Source organism: Melanaphis sacchari, unplaced genomic scaffold (genome assembly GCF_002803265.2).
Source record: "Melanaphis sacchari strain LSU unplaced genomic scaffold, SCAv2.0 Contig0_pilon_pilon, whole genome shotgun sequence".
NCBI classification, from domain to species: Eukaryota; Metazoa; Arthropoda; class Insecta; order Hemiptera; family Aphididae; genus Melanaphis; species Melanaphis sacchari.
In genome coordinates this window covers 7820015-7841753 of record NW_020270366.1, presented here as the reverse complement: position 1 = coordinate 7841753, position 21739 = coordinate 7820015, and the positions used below count along the sequence as shown (strand labels likewise).

Below are 21739 nucleotides of genomic sequence, written 5' to 3'. Positions count from 1 at the left end.
TGATTATGGTCTTGTCTACTATATTATTAACAAAATATGTAATTTCATTAAACTTACTTTCCACTCAAATAAAACTATTTTAGAAATCAAAAAAAATGACAAATTTTAACTTTCGCTGTGACGTATTGGTGTTATTGATGACAGACGTCGCTTTATATTTTATCTCGACCACGAACAATAACCCACTAGACGGGCACTTATGTCGAGCAATTGGAGACGAAAACCCTTCCTTCAAGTGCACATACTGATTATAAAAATAGGCTAAAATCATGTAGGTGAATTAATTTTTAGTTCGCTTCCTATCACTAGATTGAGATTTTAGAGAATGATGTGAATTCTATCACTTAAATTATTTTATCACATCTCCTTTTCTATTCGACCACACTATATGCTTTATTTTTATAATTAACAAAATATTTAATCGAATGCATTAAATAGTATTATTTTCTTACTGTTTTATATTATTTTTTAAAACATATTCTGCTAGAATGTTCGGTTCGTAAACAAAGTCAAAGGATAGCATTATGTTTCCAAAGTTATCCTAAAACTTTTTTTTTACCAGTAAAAATCAAAATAATTATTAGCATTGTTATTATTAGGAGGTATGAAAATAATACATTGAAAAGTTAATTTTTTGGCGATTAATCATTAAACATAATACAATTCTTAAAATACGGTTTAATACAATGATATTAGTATTACATGTACTGAAATTATAAAACATCAACTTTAAATATTTTTTTCAAAAGTTTTAATTAAATCATTTTAAATATATAAATACATTTTTTAAGTATCAGTGTTTATCACAAAAATAAGTGTTTCAATTTATTATTTTACACATTTCAATAAATTAAATTTTTATACAGTTATATATAGTTAATCAAACTAAAATTTTAATTTTAAATTTGATGATAATAAATAATTAATAATAATATTAATTTATTAAATAAAAACTAAGAACATTCGTGTAAGATAAGAGCAAAACGTTAAGATTGAAAGTTAAAAGAAAAACAACAAATCACAACGCGTTTGGGGATAAAAAAGAGAAAAATAATCCATTTTCTACTCGTTCTATATCTATATTTTTCTTTCCTCCAAAGCCCTTAAACGTGTTTAGTATTAGAACACCAGAGCTCATTCCGTCTAAGTGATGTTTCCTCTGTATAATAATAATATTATTATTATCTTCGGGTCTATTTCCTAATAAACGAAGTTTTCTTTCCAAACGACCAGACGCATTTAAACAAGCGCCGGTGTAGTCAGTGTTGCCAGCCATCCACCCGTACCGTCCGAATCGCTTGAATAATACATGAAACTTCCAAGATAGATTGCGTTAGTTTAATATACAACCATCACACCACTGACGATATTACGAAGCTCCTTTCTATTTGGTCAATCGTATACTTATATATATTTATAACTATAGACTAGAGCCGTAATGGAAACAATTCAGTCACTTATATATACAACCATTCTAGTGTATATCGCAGTCTAAACGATTGATTAGGTCTGTGGTTACAAGTATTATCAACTATATCAGGTACTCTCCGATATTTTTAAAATTCGTTAATAGAATTAAATAAAACAAATTAGATATTGTCAATATCATCAGAAACACTCTAGTATAAAGTACCTTTAAATACACTGTCGTATTGATTCATATTATTAGGACCAGTTTTCTTTGGATGTTTCTACGTGATGGTTAGATAATAGAGAGAAATAAAATTTCGTTAAGTAAATGTGAAATGACCACTAGTTATCGTCATGACTTATGTGTCTTATGACTTAGAATGTCAGTAAAAACCTTACTGTAAAGGATAATTTCAGTATTATAGCTAACCAGGGAAATATTTAATGAACAAAACTTCTTTAATGAAGAAAAACAAACAAGAAACAGAGTACTTTTATATTAATATAGCTATAGCAATTTATAAATAATAAAATATTAAGATACACTTTTTGTATAAATGCCATTAAAATAAAATAATAAAAGTAAACTTTTAATTTCGTAAAAATGCCCATCAACGCTCAATATTATAATTATTAATGGAAAACGTTTTTAAACGCCAATATCGTTGTATGGTCAAACTCCAATAGCTGTCTTTATATTTTAAACACAGAATAATTAAAAAATGATTTAATATTTTTAATAATAATAAGATAAAATAGTTAAAATATAGGGCACTCACCAAGATAATCGAATCAAAAAACGTTATTTAATCAACTGACATTGTTAACAACTATGATCGTAAGCAATATGATTTCGTCACACATTTGCATTTTAAGAGATTTTATAAAGTAATTTAAATGAAATTTTCAAAATTATCTAAATAATTTTAAAATGTAATTACTTATTCAATGCTATAGCACAACCAAAGGGATGGAAAATAAAATAATTAATTTTATTTAAAAAATAATAACATAGATTCATAATAAATAAATAACGATTTTTAATAGTTTCACATTATTTAATTACAAGAATGGTTACACAATTATTATGAATAACGTTTCGTAATTTTTGTTCATCAAACTCAAAATAAATATCCCCCTTTTAAAAGATTCTAATTGTGTTATTAGTTCAAAGTAACTAGATTATAATAATAATAATAACTTTATTATTTGATGCACTTTTCGTTGATAGTTGTTACTTGTTACTTGATTACAAAATTATAAAGTAAAACTGATTTGCGCAGAAAAGAGTTGAGAAGGGTATACACCTTATAGATAAACAACCACATTTTCCAAGCATAAAGAAGTGTGTTTTTATTTTGAAATATCGTTTTTATTTTTCAATGGCATTTATAAAAAAAAAATAATTGATAGGTTTGAAAACATGAAAATAATGAATTTGAAAACAATGTTAACTTGTATTAGATTTTAAGCCTTTTGGTTAAGCTTAAATATTTCTAACAACATTTAAAAATCGAAAATTTAAAATTCCTATAAATAAATTGAATTTAACCTAATTTAAATATTGTATTAAGTATGTAGAAATTGATAGTTTAACGTACAGTGAAATAGTCAAAGTTTATTAGGTCAATAATTTTTGAATTACATCTAAAGCCGAAATTGCTTGATGAAACATTATTTTTTCGCGTTTTTTACGTATGAATATTCAACATCTAATAAAAAATATAAGTATCTTAATGATATGCTATTTTTTAAATTCCTTTAAAACTAACTTATTAGGAATTTTAATAAATCATATGTATTCAATTTTTAAATAATTTGACTAAACAAACTGGTTTATTTGTTTTTTTTTTTTCAGTAATTTCTAAAAATACTGAGAGTTTTTGATTTTTGACTTTTTAAAAATTCTATTAAGCCAAAAAGTGCTCCAAATTCAGATAAACTAGATTGCTATTACATAGTAGTAAAGGGTTGACTTTTTAAAATAGACATGGCTTTAGAAATGTCATCTTGGTAAATTTGAGTGTCAATTTAATCAGCATTAGTGTATTTGCCTATCAATAATTTTCGGGGTTATTCAATAATATAAATGATAGTTTATCCAGCTTACCGAGGTCACCAATTATTATGATGCGCATTGACGCATAAAATAAAGAAAACCAATTTGGTAAAAATAAAGATATATATATATATATTGGTTCACGTATACGAAATCACAAATACAACCTGTATAATAAACTTAATAAAATTAAAAACAAAATAATCAATATTACATTATAATGGAACATTAAATATTGTTCATATTGATTTCATAACATACAACATTGTATGCATGGATACTGAGTGTTTTATCGTTTTATTATTAAGGTTATATTTTAAATAGTCATTATAATTTATAGAATAACATAATATATTAGATTTCATCCATTTATTTTTTTGTCTTTTGAAAGTAAAAACATTGCAGTTATAATATTATATAATTACTATGTCCTTGAAATAATAAAATATATAAATATACCATACATAAAGGTACAAACATCAAAAAGAATAATCATGTAATGCCTGTACAGTATCAAAATCATCTTGTTTAAGATAACAATATAATATTGTATAAGTATTTTTTACTCATACCAATGATGGACAGAAGACCAATTATCAGATATATGAAGTTATTATTTCATTCATATTAACTAACTCATCTATATTTTAAACTCCATAATTTTATAATTTTACAATAGTTTATCTATAATATATTGTAAAATAATTTATTTGAATTATATTAATTATAAATATCAACATTATGAAAACAAAAACTTAATATACTATGGACTTAAATAATGCATAAATTAAATATTAAACATTTTTATTTATAAATCAAAATCACTATTTCTCAAAATACTCCAAACTGTAAAATAATAAGTTATGAATACAAAGAAATTATTTAAGGGCATTATAACTTTAGAAATACTGTTTGTTTTGATATTTTAATTATGTATTACTTATATAACGTCAATATATAGCATAATTGGCATTTGATAAAAATATCGCATTTTTTACATAATTTTACAAGAATTCGAAAAAGGTCCACTGTTTATATACAATTTCATTCTAAATTATATAATATGATAGTCATGATACTAATTTTAAATGAAATTAAAATCACTGAATATTTTTTAAATCTAAAAAATCAATATTTTTAAAATTAATATTTATAAGTTATTATTTAGTAATAATAACTAAAAAATACAATAAATGAAATGTCGTTGCATACTATTACAAGTACCTATACGCGGCATATGACATTATATAGTTAATGCAATAATATATGATGATTGATGGTATATTGGCATGTTTTTATTTATAATTATGTGATTGAAGTTAATTTTCGGGTATCAAAGTTTGGTTTATACAAAATATTCCTTAAATTCAAATTCTGTTTTTGAACACATTTTGTCGATTTTGATTTTAACGATATTTTATTTTTACTGGAATTAGATGGATAGATGTGGTCGAGAAAGATCTAAAAAGGATAGGAATTGATGATTGGAGAAATAATGTATATGATCGAGAGAAGTGGCGTGAAGTAGTGATGGCGGCAAAATCTCTTGTAGAGTAGATAAAGCCAGAAGACGAAGAAGAAAGAATTTATATATTTTTATAAAAATCAATGAATTTGGTCTAGTACATATAGAGTATGGCTTATTATTACTTAATTATAATAAAATGGACAATATGTTATATTGTACTTAAATCACGTACAAAAAATGAATTTAAATAGAAACAATCTACTAGACTGCACGAATACTCGTATAGATATATTATATCTTTGTATAATTTACTTAAATTAATACCAGTAATTTATTTTTCTAATTGTATTATAGTGAGTTGGACTAATTTTTGGTGGAAAAAAAATACTTTATTATAATCTACTTATTTCTATGTATTATTTTTTTATAATTTTACCATAGGTATTATATTTTAGATTTACCGTCGAACAATGTGAATAAGAGCTAATATTAAAAGAGCTTAAAATTAATCTAAATATTTTTAAACTTTAATTGTGTACACTAAAATATTTAATAATAATATACTTAGTAACGAAAAGTACTTGCGTTTATTTTTAGAATTATAATAAAATAAATAAAATTGTTAAATTTTGCTTAAATATCTAATTTTAATTTGAAGCACCTATAAAAAATGTGTACATTTATATTATTAATAATATCCAATTTTCGTAATTAAAAAAAAAATATATATAAGGAATTTTATTTTAAATTTTCAAACTTTTTTTGCCAAAAAAACTTAAAAAAAGAAAATTTCCAATTTCTATAATAAAAATTACAAGAGCTAAAATACATTAGAAATAAAAAGTATAAAAAATTAAAATATGAATATTTGGAAAAAATTATGTCTATCAGTTAGTGTTGTATATCAATTACAATAAAAAAACAAAATCGATTTTGTCAAAAACTGATATTTTGTAAAAATTTACGTTCCCCCTACATTTATTTTGTTATTCCTGATAATTTTGGTAAGTACTAGAAATATTTTATTTTTGACTTCTTATCCAACTAGTTTTTTTTTAAAGAGATAAAACAGTTACAACAAAAAACAAAATAAACATATTACATTAAAACAAATATGTATTCACCATTTTGCTCTGGATCATAAATTAGTAGGTTAAAAATACGAGTATAACAAATAACCAAAATTTAAAACTATAATTTATTTTAACTTAAATTTACATATTACTATAGCGAAAATTCAGGAATTATTTAGTACATCTAACGATCTTTCTATATTATTTATCTATTTATTTTTATAAAATTATATCGAAGCATATTCAAATAAAAAATTAAAACTTATTTTTTACATATATAATTTATTATCAAATCAATAATTAATTGTGTAATGCTCATAAACATATTGAAAATAATATCAAACAGAAAATGACCAACGTAATATAATAATTTTTTTTTAGTATGTATACGATATACATAATATATTATACTACGCTTGAATACCAGAGTCTATATTGATATTCTATAAAATGTACTATATAGTTTAAGTTGAAAAAGAAACATTAAACATAATAAAAAAATGAATAATTCGTAAAAAGGGTCAAATTGTCTTTCAGTAACAGGAAAACTCTTTAAAAGCTATTCATTGGTCATCACCAATAATATTTAACGATATATTCTGTACCATATAGATATGTATAGCAACCATAAGTGTACAAAAATTCTTTGTTGTTCAGCAGTGACACTATACTCAAAATATACATAAATATTAATAAAGCGTCTCTGAATAGTATAATAATATCACCATAAACGGACAGACTGGTTTACACTCTTAAGTTGATTAACAGGAGAAAAAAAAATACATCTTAGTATATAACTATAATAACAGGCTCGGTCGACATCCGGGTGTAGATATACGTGAATACGCGATAGTGTTATAACAGAATGGGTGCGTAGGATTCTGTTTACATATATATATATTAAATAGTAAAATAAAGCAAAAAGCAATGAAATTACTATCATAATATAAATTAATATTTTTATATCAGTACTAAGACTGTAATGGTCAGCTGTGATATTAAGGCTGATCGATTCATTAGTTTTGGGGGTCTAATGAAGAGAAGGTAAATTTTACAAATATTTTAGGTCTTATAAGGTAATATATATTATCATGCAATACTAAAAGATGAATTAATGAATTATCCTCATATAATATATAGATATTTGTTTATCTTTTTTATAAATGTTAAGTATTAAATATATTAAAATATTTATGTATGTGTGTATGGTTTTGTGATTGTGAGATAATAATTTATTAACAAATTTACTTAAAATACAATTAGATACTCGTAATTATTGTAAATAAGAATTTTTCAAAAAAAAATTTGTTATTTTTGCAATATTTCGTTTTAATATACCTACCAATACAGTTATAACTTTTTTGTTGAATTAAATTTTAAATCTTAGAATTCTTACTTTTAATATATTATGCTATTGAAATATAATATTTTTATTCGCGTGTTTTTCATTTGGCTCGTAAAATTTTATATTAATATAATATGTTATATGACTTTATAAAATCGAAACATTTTTAATATTTTAATGTATAATCCAAAGCTTGAAATCAAGCCAATTTTAGAACACTTAATTTAAAGTTCTAATTATTTTATAAGTAAAAAACGTAATGCATAATTTCATATTTTCATAATATTACAGGATTTTTAATATTTCCAATTTGATTCAATATTTAGTAATAAATAATAAGCACCTAGTAATATTATAATTTAAATATTCATATAATATATCGAAATATGTATATATATACATTTAAATATTTAAATTTTGAAAATATAATTTAAACTTATAAATTAAAATATAATTTTATTAAAATTGTTTTAAGAAGCTATCATAATAATAAGATATAAATTATGGCGTAGAAACCTTCTTGGAAACTCTCGAAGACACTTTAAAATTTACGCTGAATTAAATATTTTCTACTAGTGGGTGGTTCAAATTAAATCCCAATACATACAGACTATAATGTACCATGACGACTTGACATATTTAAATGTAATTTTAATGTGAATCAGTCAGATATTTCTTGAAACACTATAATAACTTAAAAACCGTTTCTAATGCGGCCTGGTACAACTCTAAATTAAAATTACAGTAAAACGGTATACAATATTAAATCTCTATGAAACAATTACCTATTATAAATATTCAGTCTTTAGATAATTATACGTAATATTAGATAGACTGTAGTTTGATAAAATATAACATAGAAAATATATCATCTATGTGTGTCAAACACATTAAACAAAAACAATAATAACGAAAAAAAGCACTTTCAGCTTCTTTCTTATTCCATTCTAAAACGAACTGTAGGAACTGAGCACAGACGTGGACCAATTTAATAAACGTTAAAAAAAACGTATAACACTACAATCAAATTATTGTGATCTAGTGGTGTCACAGTAGTATAATAAAGATGCAGATATATGAGATATATTTTTTTGTAATTGCGGTGCGACGCAACTTACGTGAACTATATATGACTATATAATATGAATAAAATACAAAGCGATATAAATGCACGATAGTTATACTATAAATATTGTTATTGGACGCGTCATTATTTTATTGCAATTTTTCTTGAATTCCTCAAACCTGTACAATAATATAATATAAATTATAAATACATTATACTTAATAGCGACAAATTAGAAAAAAGTGCCAGCTAGGTACATAAATTTATAAAAATTCTTATAAGGACCTTATAATGTAAATACATTAGGTGAATTTGTTTATTCTACCTTGACCTTACACCCGGTTTTCTGGCGCGTTATTTCGGTAAAGAGGTGATTACTAGTGCGCAACACACAATGTATCTATTCTGTTACAACATTATAACATAGACAATTATACTTATTGACTCACGTTGAGGGTTAGTTATGGATCGGAATTCCATCAAAATGCATACATTACACATATTTACTTACAGTAGGTTTGTATTAATATAGATACATTGTAAATACGTATGTCGTACAATGGTTACCGCTCACCACAAGTATACCGTAAATTTAATCGATTAAACTTGCCAATTTCGTAGTACTTAACTTTTTAGAACCTCACTATAGATTAATTAATGACTTCACTATGAAATTCATGGAATAACGCGTCCGGAAAGTTATTACCTAAATATTTACCGATGGATTCTAGAGAAGTTCTAACTCCACACGATAATCACGAGGTGTTGTTTTCGATTTTTTCGATCTGTAGATATACTAAAATTCAGTATTATGGAAATGGGATAATGAAATTCGACCACAAATCTCAAATCATAACTAATCATTTTTGCGTCACCGATCGCAGGCCTATGATATATTATTGGTCAACGAGTCTCCATCCAGGGACAGTCCAGAAATTTATCAATGGTAGGGTGGGGGGTTAATAAATCGTCATGTCGAACCCCGATTGACAGTTTATCGTGATTCTTTTGGGTATTGGGTAACCTAAACTAAGCTCAAGGGGGAGGGGGTATCTACCCTATTCCCCCTCCCTTTGATCCGCCACTGACAACATCATTTTCGGGCCGATGACGACTGACATTGCATTACCCGTAAATTATACGCGCCACCTTAACATCATTGTGGAACCGTGTGATGCGTTGTACGTGATTTTTTGTACATCACTATTATAATATCATACCCAATGTGAAATTTAACATTAGTAGTGTGGCAGGTGGCAGGTGCATCGTTTTCGGTTCGTTCGCGAGTCGGAAAAAACAAAACGAAATCACGGAAGTCTCGAAAACGCATAAAAACGGTGGTTATCGAAGCCAACAACTCGCCTCGCGGCGGCGGCGACCGGGTCGGTTGGGTCCGGCGGCGGACAGATGGCGGAGCGCTGCACCGTCGCGATGTAGAAACGCGTATACATTAGATCCGGACGACGGCGGCTGCGCACCTGCGCACGCTCGGCAAACCGCCACCACCGCCGCTACCTCCACCACCGCCACCGCCACCGTCACCACCACCGCCTCTCTACACGTCCCGGGCCCATCTCGGTCGCGTCGAACACGACATTCTTGCGACGAGCCAGCGACACATCGGTCGTTCCCCGCGCGTTCGCGCATTTAGTCCACCACCTAGCAGCATATATTATATACATACATAGGTACATTTATATATTATATGGATAATAGTCCTTTACGGCACACGCACACAGTCACTAGAGCGCACGCGCGCGCACGCATACTATACGACCTCCGACTGCAGAGACCGGGTGTAGTGGGCACTATACGTACCGTACCTCGTCGCCGTCAGTAGTATTCGGACGGCCGTTCGGTTCGTGAACACTCATAACATAGTATTTGTAACAATACAGCACAATCGCGCCCGCCGGTTCGTCTCCGCCACCGCGTTTCGCATCGATTTCGTTTCGGTCCGTTCCATTTGCAGCTCTTTTATTTTTCTCCGCCAACTAACGGCCGCGCGCACCCGTCGGGTTCCGTCCGTCCGAGTGCTTTCGGACGCGCGCTGCAATAACGACGTCGACCACCACTGCAACCATGCGGGCCGTCGTCCTGTGCGCAGCCCTGTTCGTCGCGCCGCTGTACGCCCTAACGCTCAAGGTAAGTGCACCGTCACCACATATTTTCTTTAACAAAGGCTGTACCAGCTGTGCGTGGAATGACTGGAATGTATGTCAAACTACGTCTGTTGCGACATCCAGTGTTTGTTTGGTCATCACGATGGCCATTGGCCGTGTCCGGTTTAAAAATCGACCCGTCGACGTCGCGCGTCGATCGGCGTGATCGACTTGGCTACTGTCGATGAGATTTAGTGATGTAACGGTTTGGGATGTACTTAATCTTTGCGTCATATGAATTTTTGTTTTGTGTTTAAATTATTGTATAGATAAATAGATAGATATATGTATATATATTTCATATATTTGTGATGTTTTATTGTTAAAACAAGTATTATTATGTGTATAATTGCACATCATGTAAATCATTCATTGCAAAACCATATTTATTTTGTGAGTAATGAGTACTATAAATATCAAAATTGATCGAGGAGCTCACTTATAGGTAACCCTCTTAAATTAGAAACAAAAAATTATAGTAGAATAAACCTTGATTTTTTTTAAGTGTTAGTTACTCCTGAAATGACTTGTTTATCTACTCCTGGTTTAATATCATGGATATTTGTATTTCGTTCACTGTATTTACAGTGGACCACAACTATGACAACGACAATCGGATGATTTTTTTTAGAAAAACAAAAAATAATCAGGGAAACCGTTATTGGTGGTTGTGTATATATGTATAATATTTATATTGAATGTTTTAGTAATTTCAATAATGTGCGTGAGTAGTAATTTTTTCTCGATGACCCATACACTAGATAAAACGGTCCACCGAGACGACCCTCGTAACGCAATTATAATGGTAGTATTATAATAGCCGATACGCGACCGCGACGATCACATCTCCGCAGGTAATCATAATGATTATTATTTGACCGCAAACCTTGTTTTTAATTTTTTGTTATACATGCGATTGAAATAGAAAAAAATCCACCGCCATTGTAATTTATTGTTATATTATCTTTTAATAGCCGCATTTGCATAATGTCGAATTAAATGGAAATAGATTACAAAATACAGCCTCCGTAAAGATATTTTACCTGGCGAAAACAAAGAGTTTTTTCTTACACTGAATTACCTATGTTTCTTTTCCTATGTATAACATAACTGGTGTATATTTTTACAATAAGTTAAATACCATTGTAGTACTGTACTGTCTAGTGGCTATACACAACGGTCATGTTATTAATGTATGTCAAACGAACGTTGTGAATAATATATTAGTATATTACACACAAAACCGGTTAGTATGCGTTTGTTCTTTTTTCCATCTGTTCATCATGAATCTCATTGCGATGACTAGCCAAAATACAACCAACTGCAATAATAATTATTAGTGTACAGGAAAATCACATGTTCGTAATAATTAAGTTGCAGCCGCGAGGAAGTTATTTGTCGTTTTGGAACGCATGAAAAATCAGTCTGTTTTGACTTCTCGTTATAATAATAATAATATATTATAGACAATTTACATCGTCCACCTGCCGGTTTTATCGTACTGGTTACTTAAGACATTTCGTGATTTTTAGTGTAACACATGCATGATCTATTGAGTGGTCAACAACAATTTAATTTTAAAATATATTTATTTTGTATAAAAACACACTATACTAGTTATATTCTTAACTGAATTTGCCATTACATACCTGCTCAGTGCTCGAGGTCGATCTTCATACCAGAGGATACGCCAAATGACTAAAATTTCCAAGTATTTCAAAATTAGACATCCGCATACAGACTGTGATAGGGTTGACGTATTTCATCTTTTTATTTTCATCTCATAAATGTATCCGTACAAAACAATATATGTGCAAGCGTCTGTGTAGGTAATCAACTATTGAATAGAAACTATATGTATAACATTATTGTATGAAGTTCCTTTTTATTTTTTCCTTGATGCATGTTGCGGAGATTAAGAATTCCCCGATGTAATTCCTTCAAGTTTCAACTATGCCCGAGAGAACGCTTCATTACTTACGGAGAGAAGTTTATCGAGTCACTGCCGAGATTAATATTTTTCGTTTCCACAAAAAACCACGTCAACGATCTGTATCTTTAAGTACACCGATAGTTTTCTATACATATATATTATATAATATCGTATGAGAAGTATAATTCAGGAAATTTAGAAAAAAAATTGTTCATTTTGATACTACTGTGGACAGTATATCGATGATTTCAATTTCAAACTTTATTATTATACAACATAGCGTTTTAAGTTACAAATCACGTATGGACAAGAAATCTATCGAGATATATATTATTATCTTATGAGGTTTGAATGGTATATAACTTTTGTATTTTATCGTCGACTTAGATGAGCTTTTTACAGATACGATATCCAAAATAACTACATTCATTTTCGCAAACGAATTCGTTCAATGACACGAAAAATAATATCTAGAATTGCTACTGGTGCATTAGATCTGATTTAACACGTGTGTTCAATTAATAATAATAATTATGTTACTAGCGGAGATGGCGGGGAGCATACGAGTATACTTTGGCGCGAAAGGTTAACTCTTCTTCGGCTGCAAGCAGTATTGGTCAGTGTAGATAATGATTGGCGACGGGGGGGTAAATCGTGACTGTTATAGGTAAATTGATGTATATGTGTATGTCAGTCATGCATGTATGAGCGAGGGTGAATAAAACGTTTAATGCAAAAGGAGAAGAATGAGACGCGTCGCCCGCGCCAAGACGACAACGTCCCTTTTCCGTCGTCGTCATCGTCGTCGACGTCGTAACCTGAGGGGCTCGATTATTAAATTTCACCCGGCAGCAAAACACTGTCGGCAGTGGTGGTGGTGGCAATAGCCTGACGAGCGGGGGTTGTTTTCCACATGTGCCTGCGGAGAGCGCGCGGGACAATCAATATTTCCCGACGTTGCCGTGGCAAGCACCCCTAGCCCCAACCACCACCCACCGAACACCCGCGCAGCACCCCTTGTCTCGCAGTGTATAAGCACTGAGGAGGGATGGTGCCTAACGTCTTGACGCGCGTGGACTGCAACCGCAGGGTAATTACAGAAAGCCTTGGCGACGGTTTTTTTTTTCTATTCTCTACGCTTTCTTCATTCTTTACATTTTTTCTTCACTGCTCACACAATCTTTCTCTTGGTTTTCTCATTTCTCCACAAGCCTTTTCACTATTACATACACACCCAAATGGCATAATACGAGTTTATAATACATTATTTAATTATTTAGTAGCTTAGGATCTATCAGGTTCATACTAAAACTTGATATTAATAATATTAATAGTAAAGAGTATTATCAACAAAATTTATATTATTTATTGATAACTCTTTAAAATAACAGGTTGAGCATTATTCAATGTAACAATTATAAAATAACAAATACAATTACAATAATCCTTTTTTTTAATCACTCTTCATTTAGTATTTTCCGTCTGGCTCTTTTGTATGCATCAGCTTATTTAATGTGTAGTTTATTTATGTAGTATATATAGTTGTTCAGTGACCACAATGATTATAACAACAACAGTTTTCCTTTACACATTTTAAATACCTTCTTGGCTCACGTTGTAAATTGAAATTCTTTAACGGAATTGATTCATTAGTAGATGTGAAACTAACTATACTATAGCTAAGATATAAGTTTAATTATCGGATTTACGACTATTGATCACGGTTTCATCTGGTGTTGTTATCAAACGATCTTGTTGTTTCATTATTAAACCATATTACATTATATTATCATACCTATCGTGCCACTAATTTACGTATGTAACTTTTGATGACGATTTATTTTAATACTTAAACAAATTCAATTACTCCAAAATTTAACAGACCAATAACTAATAGAAAGCTTACAAGATGCTTTTTTATTTTATCATACATAAGATATAATTATGTATCCTTTAAAATTAAAAATCAAAATTCATAGGTTACTTGCATTTCGTTTCTGTATAATTATTCATGTGTAAAACATTATAGTTTTTGTTTTATGTATTGATTTTTTGCTTTTTTAGTCAGCATCCAGAATGTTTATTATATAACCTCTACTTTCGGTAATAATGATGAATACCTTCTCTGTTGTTTTGTATTGGTATTATTTGTTAGAATTTTTTCACAGTAACACGTAGCTTTTTGATGATGTCATTCATAGTAATTAATCCACATTTCCGTGGCTTAGAATCTAAATTGGAAAAGGTTCAAAGTAATTTTTCCAATCTTGTTTTCTTGAAATTTAGTTTACACTCCTAGAAATGTAAATTCGTTCATCAACATAACTTTTTAAGCTTTTTTTTTTCTTCATAAATACATTCTTTTATTTTAAATATTTAGTTTTAATACTCATGATGAAATAAGTATGATGTAAAGTTAAGCTACCTTAAAAGATGGGTTATTTATTACTTTATAAGCTTAGACTGGCTTTGTTTCATACCTCTAATCAGTAAAGTATAATATTTTTTCAAATTAATTTTTTGACTTGTTTACATATTTTGTTTTTAGTTATTTGATAAATGATAAATGATATTAATAAACATACTTCATTGTTTGTCTTCCTAGAAAAATAATAAGCAGAATATTCATATTTAGTTATTATATCGCGTCCACTGAATCGCCGCAACATCTACATCATGATAATTAAGTCAAATAAAATAATATGTACATTGTATATAATATGTGTATTTTACATAATACTTACTTATTTACACAAAAATTATGTATGTTTATTGTATGAATATTAAAATATACTTTATTTAACTCTTGTAAATCAAAGCCTATTTACTTAGTATAATATATTTCAATATAATACGATATATGTATATAAGTATATTTAAAATCAGTTAGATTGTTATAAACCGATTTTGGAAAATGTTTTCAATTTATTGAGTAATTGTAAAATCAATTTCAAATAATGTATTATAATTATGTTTAAAAATCATTACTAAAATTAAATTTATAAAAAAGTTTATTTTGCCGTGTAATAGATCGTCTATAGCATGCTTCATTATTGATTAGATCTTATTAAATATAAAAAAATTACGTTTACCAATTATATAGATCAATCTGATTATAAAAACACACATTAAGTTGAAAATTGAAACAAAATGTACGCTCCTGAACATAATCATAAATAAATATATTTTATTTTAAAAAAACGTACATAAAAATCCGCTCAAAATCTAAAAAAAAATATGAACTATATAAAATCTAGATATGTAAAAAATGTTTGAAATAATTAACAAAAATAAATAATAATATTTATACTATATTTTATTCAGTAATTAGTTTATTTTACACGATTTGCAACGATATTTTACTTTTTTTTTTATATAATATATTTGACTAATCTTTGTTAATAGTACTAATTATTTAAAAAGTTTAAAAAATTACACAATATTTGTGTAAATAAAATTTAATAGATGAATTTGATTTCATACATTTTTTATGAACAACATTTAATTTTTAAATATAAACCATTTACTAGTCATTGTTGTATAATTCTTTTTATATTATTTAGTTTTTGTAATAGATTACATTTTAATCTACATAAATCATTCAAAGTCTTTAAGAGTATTATTTGATTACACTTTACATTGTACATATTAATATGAGATCAATACGAATAACAGCCTTTGATTTTAAGCACTTACAACCCATTAGTGACATAGCATCATCAATTCATAAATATTTAAAAATAAAAATCGTTGGAAAAAGTAGAAAGGAAAAAAAAAGTCGTTAAAAATTATCGAATTACCATCTGCTAGTCTCGCGAGAGTGCGTTACGGTATATACTATGTATGCAATATTTATGAAAGCTTTTTTTCAAACATCGTTAGGTAGATAATAACTGTAACTGTTATAATATTTGACGTTTTAGACGATTATAATAATTATTTATGTTTATATTATAAACGCCATGTATTAATGAATGGTGACAATAAAGTTAATGGTGGCGAATATAGAATAGGGGTCCTGATTGAGCGCTTAGCTAATGATTCCGAGAGCTTTGAATATTCTCTATCTTGAGAATTGACAGAATTCAGTAAAAATATGTTTAATGGCCATACAAATAACCTAACAGGTGTATATTGCGGCATTCTCTATAGCTATTTATAAAGTTCACAATACTCGAGTGTAATACATTTTCTAAGTTTTGTTTTGATTACATCAAACTTTTATGATAGTTCAAGAGAGAAGAACCAATTATTAATATTTTATTTTATGAAATGAAATGAAGTGAAGCACCTACATACTACATAGTACAACTCAAAAAGAAAGTGAGAACATATTTAAAACCATGCGTTAAAAAGAAATTGTGTATCAATATTTGATACAGACACGGACTGACAATAAAAAATATTCGATAAAGAAGTAAGAACTACGAGAAATTATGGAACCAGTGACCATAGTTTTATTTAAGGACATAATTATAGTATGTCCATAATCTCCAATTTTCAGAATACGTTTTGAAAAAAATAAGTTAAAATAGAGAACGATTTATGATGGAATATAGGGAGGCACTTGGAAAAATACGTGCTAGAAGACCCAGGATGATCTAGATTGTTGGTGAATAAAATATTATAAACGTCGGAAGTAGATAACTGGAAGAATATAATATATATAAGAAAAATAAATAAACGAAAATATTGTTATCATATTATACAATATATGGTTTGGATCATTTCAATAAATTAGTATATCTACACTATCTACAGTATAATGTATAATGTGTAGATATACAATTTTGTAAATATGTACGTATAATTATAACTTAAATACCGGTAGCCAAACATACAAACTCGTTGGCTAGGCCTCAAAAAACCATCATCGTGATTATATAATTTTCATTTGCGGGAATCCCACCGCATTATAGTCGGCCATCACCGTGCAAAAGACGGACCACCGGACTGTACGGACCCTCGTCCGAAAAAGTTTATGCAGTCAGCGATCGCGCATATTCAACCGTGGTGGTGGTTATAGTGAGATGAATGGGAACTAGTTGATGAAACATATAACGATAATTATATATAATATTTTACGATAATATACATGCATTGAATACACATACACACGAGTGGATTTATGTACACATTTGCCGGACGTCCACATTATGGCGGTATAGACGGTAGCTGCAGTATATATATCAGGAAGTATACGCACGCCGGCGGTAGTCCATTTATTGATTTCCAGCGCCCGTTTCCTGTGCGTGTGTGTTTGTACTATTTTTTTCCCCATTGTTTTATTTTAGTTATTTTTATACTTTTTTTTTTTGTTCGCATAACAGCACACATACATACACAATGAAAACGATTTTTTTTTCGAACCATTCGCCGCTGGTAGATGAACGAAGTTTAATTTCCACGTCGAAAATCGTATACATGTATACTATAGGATACGATACGACACGATACGATACGCTCGCCATGCATATACGTCGACGACAATGAGGGAGCGGAATGGAACGGCACTGGGCGGTGGCGGTACTGTGCCAGAGTCACGTTTCCACGTTCGTGTGTAACACACAAATTAGATTCGACTTTCAGTGGCTTCCGCCCGCGCGCGCGACTTACTCGAGCGGCGAGAAGAACGGCGATGACTGCATTATTATTGTACGCACAACGTAGGTTTTAATACGCTATAATGTATATAGTTTGTGCGTCTATACCTATGGTACGTATATATAAGTATATGTATATGTATATGCATCCACACGTGTCATTACAAATATATACGGCAGTAGATATAATGATTATATAAAATTATATGTAATGTTTTTTATAATACCTGTGGTTACACTGTCGACAGTTCGACCGCCGAAAATTATATTGGAAGAATATTCAAACACATTATATTCGTTTTATTAGTGGCTACCTACAATAAATTATGATAAACTTTGAAATATGATAAAGCACCTGCTTGATGGTTTTTGATTTGTTTTACTTTTAACTATTTATTAGAGTAGAAAAATAACGATATACAGTATAGTGACGTATGGACTTGAAGGTCGACTTTTAGACGATTTAAAGAAAAACATACTTGCAGGATTGATAATATGGAATAAACGACATGAACTAAAGAGTCATATTGATTAACTTCTTTGTTTTATATTGTACGATATAATGTGTGTGTGTGTGTGTTGATGTTGCTTAGATAACGGGTATTATACGACAATTTCGTAGTTGGATCGATTTTTACAGCTGAAATAGATAGGTGTTATTATTCTTCTACAGAGTTGGTTGTTAGGATGTAAACATCATGTACATACATTTTTCTTAATTACGGTATTCTGAACAAACTTAACGCTCGGTAGCAGGTCGATCGACCCGATTAACTACACATAGTTTATTCTCGTTCATAATACATATTCCAATAGTTTTCCAGTATATATAATAAATTATGTAGATACCTTAATATGTATTTTCTTACCAGCATAGTTTGAAACAATGTAGGTTGTTTTTTATTATGTCAGCTTTTAATAGAAAATACGAATATTAACACTGAAAATTATATGAAAAAGTAATTTACAGATTCATGCTATAATTATTATATTTAATTTTCACACTTGTATTAAGCCTAATAATGTATTATTATTTTTCTTAGAATATAAAAAATTAATTTACAATAGTTAATTTATAAATATATAATAGATAACTAATAAATGTAAAATAAACTTATCATATTAGATTTTAAGAAATATATTTAATTTCATGTATAAATTATAAAAATTATTGTGTTAGAAAAAAATCTCAGTATATTAGGTATTGTGTTATACGATTTTTGTTTTTAGGATTTTTAAATCAACGTAAACAATTAATTTTCAATAATAATAAACGGTTGGTAACTTACATTACAAGTTTGTTATTATTCAGAGAAAAAATGTTTTTTTTGATTTATTATTATTAAAATGTTTTAGCACATTAGGTGCTATTAGAGAAAAAAATAAAATTAATTAAATATCTTTAATACCAATGATACTATTGGAGTTAATTCAGTTTAGAAATTGTTTTTTGTTAAACAATCTATTATGACCCTACTATAAATTATTTAGTTTCTATTAACCTTTATATAAAATAATTAATTATTATAATAGCTAAAAACTGAAAGTTATTTAGTTTTAGCTAGTAAAGTATTTACATTTTAATAAAAAAGATTACGATATAACTGATATAATAACATTATAAGTAACAATCGAAATTTTCAAAGATAAACATTTTATTTCTGAAAGTGCTTATTTTATCTATTGTAACGTAAATTCAGGAGTTTTTTTCGTCGTTTATTATTTACTATGTTAATAATTCACAGTATCAAATGAGGAGCGAAAGACAGATTAATAATAATATAATATTTTAATCATCTCGTGTCGAGAACTTGCCCGCTTTTATAATATGCTCAGTTACAAGATAAATATAAGTACATAGGTACGTCAAAAGCTTCCATGCCTTTTGATTTTGATGTAGAGAACAGCATTAAAATAATAACAAAATGTTTTTATTCCATCAGTATATTATCGCGTCGCTGCACTTATTTACGAGCACATTTTTAATCGGACATCTGATATAGTATTAATATATGCATAATATATTATATAGTTCTATATTGTAAATATAATAATACATGGCGTAAAAATATTATTCACAGTTCAACACCATCCGTATTCATATAAAATATACGTATTATGATATTATAAGAGCTGGTTTTAGCTGGTTTGAAATATCACGCTTTATGTTTGCTACAATATATAAAATATAATATCAAAAGTCAAATACATATTTTTATATTTATATATATAAAGCTACTAGTCCGCTCTAACATTTATCCCACGGGATCATCATCAATGATGCTTTGTCTACACACGCGGTCGCCGCTGTAATCGGGGACTTATTTTTCATGTTCGTTTTCACTTTTTCGGTTTACCTTTGTCCTCCAACTCATTTTTTTTGTTTTGACATCGTTCAGGGATTAGTCTAATCAGATTATTACATCGTATAATCTATGTATTTCCCCGGTTTTTTTTTTTTATTATTCGTTTATGTAACTCAAAAGTTGATTAAATTGTCGGAGTAGCTCGCTACTAAACCTAATTATATTAATTCACAACACCGTATGTTTAGCCTTAGAATACCAGAGGATTTTAATACAGTACTTTTATCATTAATATGAGCTTTAATTTTAAATCAACAATAGTATAAATCCTACTTCTACTTATACAATAGGTATACATGGCAAAGAACAAAGAAAATAATGTGATGCAATATGCGATTTTCGTTATTTCAACCCCTTAACATTTTTATTAATTATTATTATATCAATAGTAAAATATAAGTACGTTAATCTAGAAAGATAGACATAACATAATTGAATAAAAGTTTTAAAGAATAACTTACTAATAAAATATCATAAATATATTACGTATAATTTATATTTTTTTATATTATATTGATTATATTTCTTTAAATATTTAAGTAAACTTAAAAATTCCAAAAATCAGAATTTTAATAAATGAATATAATCGAAGAAAAATAGAGGCGAGCATGTTCCGTGATCACCTGTACAGTTATAAGTTATAACAATAATAATAAAATGTGTTATATACGATATCTATAGAATCTGAATTAAATCGTGTGTTACTCAACAGTCTCGTTGGATATGAACGAAATAGAGACAGCTTGTATGATATGATATTATTATGAGTGTTATCATTTTATTGTTTAAACGACTACTTCTTGATAACTTTATATCGTGATCCGACAAGCCAGTACGGTATTCCCCGGTGTCCTATTCAGAAGTACCGTCTACTTTAATCAAAAGTCTGTACAAAACAGAAGGCGTCAGTGAATTATTACGTGCGGTTAAACAGCAGAATAGCAAACATTTACCACGCAGAATTTCAGAAAAACTAACACGAGCTACTACACAACAACGATTACCTACCTACATATATATATATATATATATATATATATTAAATGTGTAATAATATAGCTAGCGCGCTTGACTTACCCAGAGCCCGGAGTGACACAGATGAGAGAATAATCGAGGAAAGCTAGTGGAAGAGACAAAATATGTACCTGCAAAATCTCGATTTGGAACTTAAGAAAAAATTATTAAGAAAAAATTGCACACACTATGACCGATATGAATACGTAAGATTTTATGTTGAATACATATTTTTATGGA

General features: G+C 28.5%; 1 protein-coding gene across 1 annotated transcript in view; it reads left to right on the top strand.

The window, feature by feature from the left end:
• Positions 1–10026: 10026 nt before the first annotated feature.
• LOC112593924 (amyloid-beta-like protein) overlaps positions 10027–21739 on the top strand; it is an 84136-nt gene continuing 72423 nt past the window's right edge. Inside the window, exon 1 of the mRNA XM_025338520.1 lies at positions 10027–10566. Within this exon, the coding sequence (XP_025194305.1) occupies positions 10504–10566 (63 nt within the window). The 5' untranslated portion in view covers positions 10027–10503. The remainder of the gene's footprint in view (positions 10567–21739) is intronic.